The 12554-nt window shown below is 43.9% G+C and overlaps 2 protein-coding genes across 2 annotated transcripts; both read left to right on the plus strand.

Moving 5' to 3' along the window:
- The first annotated feature begins 2886 nt into the window (after positions 1-2886).
- Positions 2887-8029, plus strand: LOC118403016 (potassium voltage-gated channel protein Shaker-like). Its single transcript, XM_035801452.1, has 6 exons — positions 2887-3058; positions 3577-3687; positions 5138-5272; positions 6623-6753; positions 7129-7317; positions 7848-8029. Exons 1-6 carry the CDS (start codon positions 2913-2915, stop codon positions 8027-8029), a joined length of 894 nt encoding a protein of 297 aa, XP_035657345.1. The 5' UTR covers positions 2887-2912.
- Positions 8030-8334: 305 nt separating this feature from the next.
- LOC118403853 (shaker-related potassium channel tsha2-like) lies at positions 8335-10859 on the plus strand. Its single transcript, XM_035802714.1, has 2 exons — positions 8335-8460; positions 10305-10859. The coding sequence occupies exons 1-2, from the start codon at positions 8374-8376 to the stop codon at positions 10740-10742; spliced, it is 525 nt and encodes a 174-aa protein (XP_035658607.1). The 5' UTR covers positions 8335-8373; the 3' UTR covers positions 10743-10859.
- The last annotated feature ends 1695 nt before the right edge of the window (positions 10860-12554 follow it).

Below are 12554 nucleotides of genomic sequence, written 5' to 3' on the forward strand. Positions count from 1 at the left end.
AGTAGCCCATGGACTCCGCCCAGTCAGGGGAGCGATACCCACCTGCCTGGCCTGAATCTACGTGTTACGGCGTCATAACCAACGTGGAACGGGGCCTTCTGATTGGTCCGCGGCGCCTGGCTATATGATAATACAGTATACAAATACTAACCCATCATTAAGCATAACACGCCTATCAACGATTAATCTATGGTTGTAAAAGGGACCCAAGAACAGCTTCGCCAGAAACATGCATGCTATGTACCGGAGGGTCTGCATGCCTATTTTCGTGAAGTGTAGCGAACTATCATAACCCACTGTTAATCGTAGCCGGTCCGCTCTAATTCACCGTTAAGTGTTGTGAGCATTAGTATATCATTTGTCAAGCTCCATGAACACAGATGAATACCCCAGTAAACTCGATGCCAAACATCTCGTACTCCACAATAACGAGTCAATTTACCGTTAAGCGTAGCAAGAAAGCCCCCATGCAGAGCCTCTCTACGCACGCACACCTGTGGATTTGTACGGTTTACCGGCGGAGGACATTTTGTGAGTTTGAAACGTGCATATAAGAACATCGTTGCCACTCATATGGCGTTTGCAATTTCGCAATGTCTTAACGCGTTTCGTTGCCTCAGTCTTTTCAAGAAGGGTGTGACAGAACCAACAGCCTACAAGGATCTAAGACACTCTTCCCCATAACCAGGCAGGTGAATCTTTCAGCAGGACCATTCCGTGAGCACCTCTGGTTTGCGATCGTCCCGATCGTGCGATGTTTATGACTTGGCCCTTGCGGAGGACGGATACATACATCTGTCCAGAAGCCAGCAAGATGCTACAAGAAACATAGAGTGATCTTAAGACGTAAAGAAGATCACAAACGGACTGTGCAGCAGACGAACTGTACCACAAAGGGTCTGTATGTGGTTCTTATTCCCGGATACTCGGTCTAACAAAAGAGAGACCGACTCTTGGAGTCAGACAGTGTGTTGACAGACAAGAAAACGATGCGGCTAGTATGACATGCTTCGTAGGTAGGTGGATTTAACAGATATCGTTAGAACAAGCAAAGTCCCTTTTTTGATATCTATCTATTTCGTCGTTGTGTAGGTCATACTGTATAGCCAGTTATTGGTTCAGGGTATTTGTGAGAACAATGCATAGCCCCTCTTTTTCATATTAATCAATTTCGGCGTTGTTCGGGTCATATCATGTGGTCAGCTTTTTGGTCAGCATAATTGTGAAGAAAAAAAGCTTAGTCTCTCTTTTTGATTAATCAATTTCTTCGCCATTCTGGGCATATTTGTAAAAACAATGTATAGTCCTTCGACTTCTTTTTCATATCAATTTACTAGTATGCTGTCGCTATTCGGGTCTTTAGATCAGCTATTTGTTCGACATTTTTGCCTGAACACGCAAAAACATCGTTTCTTTGAAACGGCCAGAAGCAGAAATATTACAGTTAACCTTAATCACACATCGGTCTATATATCACATGCTCACTTCTAAGAGGTTTTTATTGCCCTTTGTTATTGCGTTAGGCCTTTAAAAGGAAAGGGTGGGAGTTATTTTTATCGAGTTGACGCACCGTTGTGTCGGTGGACTTTACGCCGCGTAAACCGATCATACTTATATGGAAAACTACGAAAGCAGGTTTAGTACGGGCTCGTCTTTGATACCGTTACATAACGGAAATGATCCAGGTTATACTTCCGACGTCTTTCCGCCGAATTTCAAAATCGTGGGAGTCGATTTGTTGTCTCGTCTGAAATTCTAGTATTCTACCCTATCATATTGGACAAGGATTTGTGACCTACGCTAAACATCGGTAGATCTATAATACGAAATCGTGTAGAGATCGAGGGAGCACCAGTTGTATTGTTGATGGAAAAGTCATTTTAGAGCTCTTTCACTCGCCATGCTGTGTGACGACCCTCTTTAAGCCTACGAGAATGCTGAACAACAAACGCACTAGACAACAGAACGGCTGCAAGCGCACAGTACAGGTGAAGCTAGCTTAAGAGTAACGCCTTCGATGGCGGCTGAAAAAGCAAACGCTTATCTCATAATAACTGCGACCTTTCTGTTTGTTTCTCAAAGGTAGGAAACGCGTCGGTGGGGATGTGGAGGGCTCGTCATGTGTTACCGGATCTGCGTTGAAATATCACACCGGAAGGCTATATTCTACGTTGGTCCATGTGTAACGTTAACTTCTTGATACAGACGCATGCAGGTGGATACGTATTGTATATGGACCCATACTGGTGAACACAAACTGTATACGGACGTATACAGGTGAATAGAAACTGTATACGGACCAATACAGGTGAATACCTCGTGTGTTCGTGGGTATGGACTCATATAGGTGAGTACCAACTGTATACTGGAGCATACAAGTGACGGCAAACTGTATTCAGGTGAATACAAACTGTATACGGACCAAAACAGTTGAATACCCCCGCGCGTACCTGTGTGTATGGAATCATACAGGTGAGTACCAACTGTATACGGACTCATACAGGTGAATACCTTGTGTATACGGATGAATGCATGCGCAGGTGAATACAAACGGTATACGGACCCATACAGGCGAATACCTTGTGTTTTACGGACGCATACAAGTGAATACAAACTGTATACGAACTAATACAGGTGAATACCTCGTGTGTACGTGTGTACCGACTCATACAGGTGAGTACCAACTGCACGTGTGTACGGACGCATCATCGGCAAGTGGATACATTCAGTATACGGAACCACACAAGCAGAGCGCATCGTCTCGAAGCCATATAAGAGGATATATTCATGCTCTGTATACGGATTTACACGTCAAGTGGATACGGTCTATATACAGAGAAGACACCCTTACACTTACACACGTAAACGTATAAGGTGCCTTATACGGGTATATTCCAACTTGAGGGAGGACCATGTTGTCTCGCGGACAGGGAGCTTCACGAAGCGGAGCCGCCAGCAGGGCTCGGCGGAGGTGGAGGGAGGACAACCCGCCGGCCCCGCGGAGGAGCGCCCTGGACGGGCCCGTACAGAAGGTGGTGATCAACGTGAGCGGACTCAGGTTCGTGGAGGACAGTTCGTGTGTGTGTGTGTGTGTGTGTGTGTGTGTGTGTGTGTGTGTGTGTGTGTGTCTGTGTGTGTGTGTGATTGTGATTGTGTGTGTGTGTGTGTATGTGTGTGATTGTGTTTGAGAGAGTGAGTGTGTGTGTGTTTGTGTGTGATTGTGTGTGCGCGCGCGCGTGTGTGTGTGTGCGTGGTTGTGTGTGTGCGTGTATGCGTATGTGTGTGTGTGTGTATGTGTGTGTGTGGGGTTCTTTATTTAACGAGCTCGAGATGTGACTCTCCTCAACAACGCAGTTGTGGGGTCGGGTCGTTTGGCGTCCTGGGTTCAAATCTTGTCATGCTACAGATCATGCGTTCTTGGAAAGGGCACTACATTCCTCACTCCACCCAGGTGTAAAACAGGTACCTGAATTCGGTTGGGGTCTGTCCCTATGGTCTCAAAAAGGCTATAGAACTACATTTACATTTACCAACAACGCTAACTACAAGACCACGTCTTACTCTGTTTCTCCCTAGGTTTGTGACGACCATGGCCACACTGGAGACCTACCCAGATAGTCTACTGGGGGACGGCCGCAGGAGAAAGTGGTACTTCGATCCCAACAAGAATGAATACTTCTTTGACAGGTATGGGACACATCAATCAGAAGTTATAATGCAATTGCAAGTACGTGGTGGAAACGTAGAAGACATACATGTGACGATAAACAGTTATATAAACAATATTCTACTCTAATACTTATGAATTCGTCGTTCGATAAGTTTATTCCACGACAAGTAAGGGTCAGATGAACTCAGTTGGCCTACATGTGTAAGTCCTGGAATCAGTCTGACATCCAGGCTATAGAACGGGTACCTTTAGGTGGTTAGCCTGGCTGTTATTTTTAATCACTTTATTCGAATTTTTAGATCAGTAGTTCATTGATTGCTTCACTAATGTAGACACATTGTGGGCCTATGAAAATTGAAAATTCTTGGCGCAGCCGTGTCGTAATACCCCTGTCACATTATCCACGATCGTCGGGCGTATCGATGGAAGATCGGCCATATTTAAGATCGACAGAGGGTTGCGCGTATTTTTCACCTGAAAACCGCCCCTACCACATATAAGCCATACTTTGTACCGTGCACAATTGTTGTGCAATGAAGTTATTAGTATAAGCGAGGCTCGGGCGATTGCCGCAGAATCGTCGTCCCATCGATTTTCGCCAAGTGTCACGGGAGTATAAAAAAGATAAAAATCCACAACGCGCAGAACACTTTGCTTCAGGTGGTTAACCTGGCTGGCATTTTCAAGGATTTTATAAGATACACCAGTAGTTCATTGACCTCAATGTACACAATGGTAAAATGTCACACTAGTCAGCTGTAGCATGTAAGGGTCAGATTCTCTCTGGCCCTTTGTCCTGCACGTGTTTGTGTGAGACAGTAAGTTTACATTGCAGACCGCACCTGCATAATTTATGAGGACAGAATTGGGTCCACTAAGAGAAAATTGGATGTTGCTCCACCATTGTACTGACGGGTAATTAGAAGGATAAACCACAACATTCGACGCGCCTCATGCATAATTTATCACAAAATGATTGCACACCACTTACGATAATACCTGATGTCAGATGATAACTCTAGAAATGGACACATGTCACTCTAACATGTACCCATAGCAAAGTCACACTTCCATGAATATCAACATTTCCCTGTTATCACACTTTAAAAATCACAATAAACAGAGTTGGCCGGCCAGAGGAATTATTTCCGCTGGCCCGCCGACTCCCCTAGCGCACTATTGACTATTGACTCTATTTGTCTAATTTCTACTATTAGACCACCGATCCGCTGAGCTTGGTTTTCACTCAAATTGCCAATACTGGCTGCATTGATAAGGTGAATTATAAGACCACGTTGCCACCCTAATCGAAGCTATGTACATGTACTCACTTAAAGTGAGTAAAAAGGCGTGAAGTGCTGGTTCCAAGGGTACAACATTGAGGTCTGTTTGGGATTCGAAAACCCATAACCTTTAGATTCTAAGGCAACAAACTTAACCATAACACAACATTGCCACATTCCCCAGACACCGCCCCAGTTTTGAGGCGATCCTGCAGTACTACCAGACGGGCGGGATGCTACAGAGGCCCGAGGAGGTTCCCGCTGAGGTGTTCCTGGACGAGCTGGAGTTTTACGATGTTGGAGAAGAAACTTTGAGAAGGTGAACTATGATCTTTTTCATTCATTCATTCATTCAATTACCACGTGTAAAGAAATGTAATGAAATCAAATGATTTACCAGGCTAGTGAAGTTTTCTTGTCACACAACCAGTTCTATCTCATCTCTCACCTGCGTACCTCCATTAGCTTCTCGTCGCTATATCTAACCGAAGTAGGTGGCGCTTTTGGAGCGAGGACACAATCCAAAACATGGCTGTTTGTATCCCCTCTCGTCCTCATCGAAACACATGTACAAGCAGGTGGGAGACATAACTGGCTGTGAAAAAGTATACTCCAATATCCTACATGTATATCCTACCAACCTGATAAAATCATTTTCGGAAGCAGGGCAAATGACTAACGTTAGTTCACCTTTATCCGTGGGGTAACCTATATCCGTTGTATTGAGAACAGGATATCAAGGGATATCAAGTCCGACGGAATATGGTTTTTGTATTTCACGTATCTTCACAATATTGTAGTTTGAGACCACCGTCCGTCGATTTATTTATTTATTTATTTATTTGGATTCTCCACACTGGAGGGTATGGCGGAACAGGTGTCAAAAGACACCTTTTCGAAGCCGCCATACCTTAAACATAACAATGATACATCAAATCATAATATACATAAAATACAAGAACAGATATCATAATCAATGTAACGTTCAAATCAAGATAAATCAACTTAACAACACACATACATTATTGAGTCCAAATCTATGAAATAGATATACATGTAGTCATAATATAGGGCAAAATTATCGTGGCCTTGTGGCAATGCAAGAGGCGCAACAGCATGCTAGTGACCATGTGCAAGCCTGCTCTAGCTTGAAGTTTTGTCGGAATCGGTTTTGCATAAATGTAGATAGTTTTCGTTTAAAGGCAGACACGTCGGACGGGCTTGTGTCTGATGCCCCCAGCCCTTTGGTTTCAACGGGAAGTTTGTTCCAAATTGTGATAAGTCGTGGTGTAAATGAGGAGGCAAATGAAGAAGATCTTACTCTCTGAGGGACTAACATGTGTGCCCTTAAACTACGTGGCGTTCTTGTAGGGAATGCAGCTAACCTCGCTAGAACTGAATCATATACCTTTGCAAGGGACTTAACGAATACCACAACATCAGACATCTCTCTTTGGTAAGACAGTGGTAACAAGCCTAGTCTAGATAGTCTAGACTTGTAGTCCAGGTGTTCAGCGGAGGGCCCGAGGATGTATTTCGTTGCCCTTCGCTGTACACACAGATTTGCATGACATCCCCAAATATCCCTGTTTATAGATACACCGGATAAAGGTTACCCTGCGGATAAAGGTGACCTAGCGTTAATAGATTGACCGTTTTTCCTCCCCAGGTACCGAGAAGAGGAGGGGATGGAGCTGCCCCCTCCTGACGTCCTGCCGCCGCCGGAAGACGAGAGGCTGAAGAAAATCTGGCTCCTCTTCAACGAACCGAAGTCGTCAATCCTGGCCAAGATCGTTACAAGTGCGTTTAATTCGTCTACCATATTCAATATGATACAGATGCAATAGAGCTGTATGGTTTATCTTCTTCATATGTGTATTCCTGTATGTTCGTTTGTTTGTTTCGCATAACCGGTTAACCGTCTGCAGGCAGTTTTGGCGACGCCTCAGGGGCGAGCCAAATGGTACATCATAGTGTTCAGTCTGCAAGAATTCTAGGAATTGTACAAGCCTTTGTCCACAGGAATGCTGGTCCATAAGAATATTTGGAATTCCAGTCAGGGAGGCAGGGCTGCTGGAGTCCAAATTCTCCTCAAACTCAGAACATTTTGAGAACTTTAAGTCAACACGTTAACAATGCCTGCAAGGTCACCTTTTCGCTTTTCTTCTGCTCCAGCCATCTGTGTGATAATGATACTGATGAGCGTGGTGGTGACGTGTATGGAGACTGTACCGGAAGTGCAGGAGTGGCTGCACACCCCCGCCACAGGCAGCAATGAGACAGGCCCACTTCCGGTGACGCGGAACCCGTTCTTCGTGGCGGAGACCATCTACGTGGCCTGGTTCACTCTGGAGCTGGTTTTAGGTATGACGCAATACTTTGCACCCACGTGATCATGACGAAAGCACTATCCACCATGTTTGATGGTTAAACCTACCCACACACCAAATATTGATGCAATGTATTAGGCTTTCTCCAGTTATGTTGTCCATCCAAAAACATACACATACACAAACACACTCATTGGCAAAGGTAAAAGCTACAATATAACAATGAATATTGTTGAACAATGAGTCTTGGGTACCATTCGGGTAGTAGTTGGCTCCTATGTTTGTTTGCTTCTGCTACTCGTCCAAAATTTGTACAATTCCAGACGTTAGAAATGTCAAGGTTGGCAGATGGCACAACAGAGAAGCGACTGTATATATTGTATAATAAACGCTAGAGCGAACTACTTTCCGGATGGTACCCAGGCTGATTTGACTCAGGACTTTCCGAAAACAGATACGCAGGAATTGATTCTATTGAATAGTAATTCTTGATCAGAACCAATCAATCCTTCATTGATATCTAACCTCCGTCGACGATTTTGATGTCTTGTCTTGTGCCCCTAGGGTTCGTGTCCTGCGCGGACCGGTGCAGGTTCGTGAAGGATTACGTCAACGTTTTGGACTTCATCGGGATCGCGCTATACTTCGTTGAGCTGGGGCTCGAAATGAGGCGAGTCTTTATAGCCGTTCGTTTAGACCCTTTGTTGCTTATTGGGTGGGTTGATTACTCTTTCTTCGCAGAGTAGTCTTAGCCTCTACCAGGCTCCACATGTCGCTGGAAAATGATAGAAATTGGCCGAATATAGCTAGCTATAGCCAGGGGAGTGAGCTAGTCGCAAAATACTAATCTGGCATGCTATGTGTCTATATTTTCCCAAATTCTCCTATGTTTTCGGCGACCTGTGGGCTAAGAACTCCATACGGACCTCATGAATATATACTCGCGTGTGAATCTTCCTTTAAACACCCGTCTAGTGGAGAGAGGCCATAAAAACATTGATTTTAAAATCCATCTAACTTTCTTTCCACTGCCGTCCATACATTCAGCTCTAACCTCCCCACGGATCAAATAAACCGCATCGTGAACGCCATGTGGATAGCGCGCCTGGTCCGGATGTTGCGGATCGTCAAAGTCACCAAGTACTCGGGGGACATGCAGCTTTTCTGGAAAGCAATGGTAGGTCTACCACACTACTGTGTAGGTGCGCACCTAGCAGTTTATGGCGTTCTTGCAGGTGTTGTAAGCTGCGTTGCTGTCCATGGTGCTGATTGTCAATATTCGGGGTGGTTATGCATGTGTAAGTCATCAGGTACTCCGGCGACATGCAGCTCTTCTTGAAGGCAATGGTAGGTCTACCAAACTACTGCGTAGGTGCGCCCCTAGCGGTTTACGGCGTTCTTGCAGGTGTCGTAAGCTGCGTTGCTGTCCATGGTGCTGATTGTCAGTATTCGGGGTGGTTATGCATGTGTAAGTCACCAGGTACTCAGGGGACATGCAGCTCTTCTGGAAAGCAATGGTAGGTCTATCACTGTGTAGGTGCGCACCTAGCGGTTCATGTCGTTCCTGCAGGTGTCGTAAGCTGCGTTGCTGTCCGTGCTGCTGATTGTCAGTATTCGGGGTGGTTATGCATGTGTAAGTCACCAGGTACTCAGGGGACATGCAGCTCTTTTGGAAAGCAATGGTAGGTCTACAACACCACTGTGTAGGTGCGGCCCTAGCGGTTTATGGCGTTCTTGCAGGTGGCGTAAGCTGCGTTGCTGTCCATGGTGCTGATTGTCAGTATTCGGGTGGTTATGCATGTGTAAGTCACCAGGTACTCAGGGGATATGCAACTCTTTTGGAAAGCAATGGTAGGTCTACAACACCACTGTGTAGGTGCGCCCCTAGCGGTTTATGCCGTTCTTGCAGATGGCGTAAGCTGCGTTGCTGTCCAAGGTACTGATTGGCATTAGTCGGGTTGCTATTATGCTATGCATTTCTACCACTGTGTAGAAATGCGGTTTATCTCGTTCCTACGGGTGGCACAAGCTGCGTTGCTGTCCATGGTTCTGATTAGTAATAGTCGCGTGGTTATACATTTCTACCGCTGTTTAGGTGCGCACCTAGCGGTTTACCTCGTTCCTGCAGGTGAAGCAAGCTGTGTTACTGTCCATGGTGCTGATTAGTAATAGTCGGGTGGTTATGCATTTCTACCACTGCATAGGTGCGCACCTAGCGGTTTCTGTCGTTGCTACAGGAGCTGTCCAAGGTGCTGATTGGTATAGCCGCCACATTGCTTCGTAATGCAATGAGACAATGAGTAACGTATAAGATTAAGAACAATGATACACAAAATTGCGCATTGCATCATCGTAGGTTAGTAACTGAGGCCGTCTCCCTGTACCTGAAGGTTGGGAGTTCAAATGCCGGTGATTGCTGTTCACCGGCACCTGATATTCACACTGCTGTAAAATGCACTTCTCACAACAGGATTCATTTATACCCTGTTCATTGTACACGTAACTAGGCGAGGTAGGGGATTTCTCCAGGTACATCGAACCTGTAAATACTGTACATAGCGTCTGCCTCCTCTGTCACGACCGGCAAAAGGTAGATGCTCATGCTTTGATAATAGTTCACTTCATTTTTCTTTATTTTTCCCCAGACCAACAGTATGACTGCCATCATCCTATTCTTCTTCATGACAATTGCGTTGATGTTGTTGTTCTCCTGTGTGGTATTAATTACTGCACGGAAATATGTGGTGTAATATCTCCGGTACAATGAATATCTATACACCGTACAAATAGCATCTCTCCTTCATATTGTGATCGGCAGAAGACAGATCTTCACGCTTCAATGATAGTTCACTTTCAATTTTTCTTTGTTGTTTTTCCCAAGACCAACAGCATAACGGCCATCATTCTGTTCTTCTTCATGACAACTGCATTGATAGCATTCATATTGATCGGCGGAAGACGGATCTTCATGCTTCAATGTGAGTTCACTTTCATGATCAGTTTTTCTTTGTCCTTTCCCAGACCAACAGCATGACGGCCATCATCCTGTTCTTCTTCATGACGACCGTGCTGATGCTGCTCTTCTCCTGCGTGGTTTACTACACGGAGATTGACGACCCGGACACCAAATTCACCAGCATCCCAGAAACCTTCTGGTGGGCCATCGTGACCATGATCAACATCGGGTACGGCGACTACTACCCGCGCACTATTGTAGGGAAGATCGTCGGTTCCGTCGCCGCTATAGCCGGTATCGTAGCCCTCTGTTTGGGGATACCCGAGTTTATGGAGTGTTATATTCACCTGTACGAGGCCGCCAGGTATCACAAGAGGTACTCGCAACGGAAGAACTTTGACATGGCCTCGTCCAAGTTCGGCGCGATAGGAAGTTCGAAGTCGCGCCGTCGCAACTTGAGCAGGAACAGGGACAAGAACAGGACGTTTAAACTGGTTCTCTGAGGACAAGAAACCAAAGATCTCATACTACTAATAGTACTGTCAGTCAGTCCATAGACTATGACAAAGACTGTGCAAGAAACAATGAGAAAAAATAACAAGAAAACATGCTCAGCAAAACTTCATATACCTCCTTGAAGTAGTTTTAGTTTTTTTCGAATCTGTTGTTTTACTCTTAATTGTGAATTTCTCGCTGATTCTTAAGCCCTTTTCCCACTTAAGGCTACAAAAGTTGAAATCTGTGTGGACAGTTTTGTATTCTACAAATTGCCTTTAAGTTATATTAATCAATGCAAAAGCAATAGATATGGGTTTGATGTGATGCATATAGTTGTACAGAGTTAAATAAAGCAAACAGTGGAAAAGAAAGTGTATACAGCTAATTATATGTGACTGTACAATTGTAGAAAAACACAACATTTGGTGAATAAAATAAGGTTATATAAGATATGCAAATATACTGGCATCTCAATAACAAAGACAATAAATGTATATCAGTCTTGTCTGTATGTTTATTTGTATTAAGATATAAGTTGTAAATTGGATAATACATTGTATATTCACTGAAAAAAGGACACAAAAATTACAGATTATTAGAGCACAGAATTTTCTCTGTATACGTATAATATTCATATGTTATTATTATATAATAAGCATACTCTTCAATTTAACATGTAATAGAGCATTTGTGGGAATTACGGAATAGCTGCCTATTAGTTAGCTTTCTAGCAATTTTGCTTACCTAAATACCATATGATAATATATAGCTTTTATGTACAACATGAGATAGGATGATCCCAACAGAAAGGAACTACACTATTTACATGCTAGTATCACATTTTTGAAAGCACAACAGGGCTCTAGCCAGCTCGAAATTCTTTTCCGTCAGCTAATTCCATTGTCGCAAAAACCGCGACAATTAAGTTAGAAAGACGGAACTGAGACCTTGAAAAACGGGTTTTTAATGAGATTATCATATGCAAAAGGGCACCGACACACACAGTCAACAATCATAACAATAACAAAACAAACAGTGTGTGGCTTTCTGACGTGGACAGCGTCCCCAAGCCGCCAGTAGCTTCCACCAAGAATTTTTGTCCGTCAAGGTTGACGGATTGGTTTAAAAAAATTTCCGTCACACGCAGCAAATTTCCAAAAACGGATGCTGGCTAGAGCCCTGCAGCAGAAACAACTCATCCTTTTTTGGTTTGAATTACAACATGCCAAGTTTCAATACAAATAAGGTATTGCATCTCACATTACCCAGATGTCTCATCTTCATCCACAAAATTCTTAGCTTTCTGCTTCTGTCCACAAAGTTGACATTTGGCATCATCATCATCATTATCCGGGCGTGCTGGTTGCACGGATGGCCATGACTCTCTCCCTCCATCCTTCCCTATCCTCCATAGCCTTGGGTAGATCTTCAGCCGAGCAGCCAGAATCATCACAAAGTTGATGTAGATATGTTTTGCGTGGTCGACATTTGGCAGCATTTTTTGTAAATAATATGGTAATATGCAAAAATATTGTGGGTATTGAGATTGAGTTGGCGAATCAACTAATGATACATGACATTGTTTGTACTTTGTCAAAAAATGATAAATTGAAGAAAAAAAAGAAGAGCACTGTAGCACAAAGTGTAACATATGCATAATGAATACTCACAAAGTATCTAACAAATATTACTGCGATGGTTATAGATTAAGTTTAGTATCTGTGTTGATCTAATTTTATGATATATATACATTACATCCTAGGCAATTTTCAACAAGTTTTTACAGCAGTTGGTAATATGTTCACTTTTAACCAAAC

The sequence above is a fragment of the Branchiostoma floridae genome, chromosome 16 (assembly GCF_000003815.2).
Source record: "Branchiostoma floridae strain S238N-H82 chromosome 16, Bfl_VNyyK, whole genome shotgun sequence".
Classification (NCBI taxonomy): domain Eukaryota; kingdom Metazoa; phylum Chordata; class Leptocardii; order Amphioxiformes; family Branchiostomatidae; genus Branchiostoma; species Branchiostoma floridae.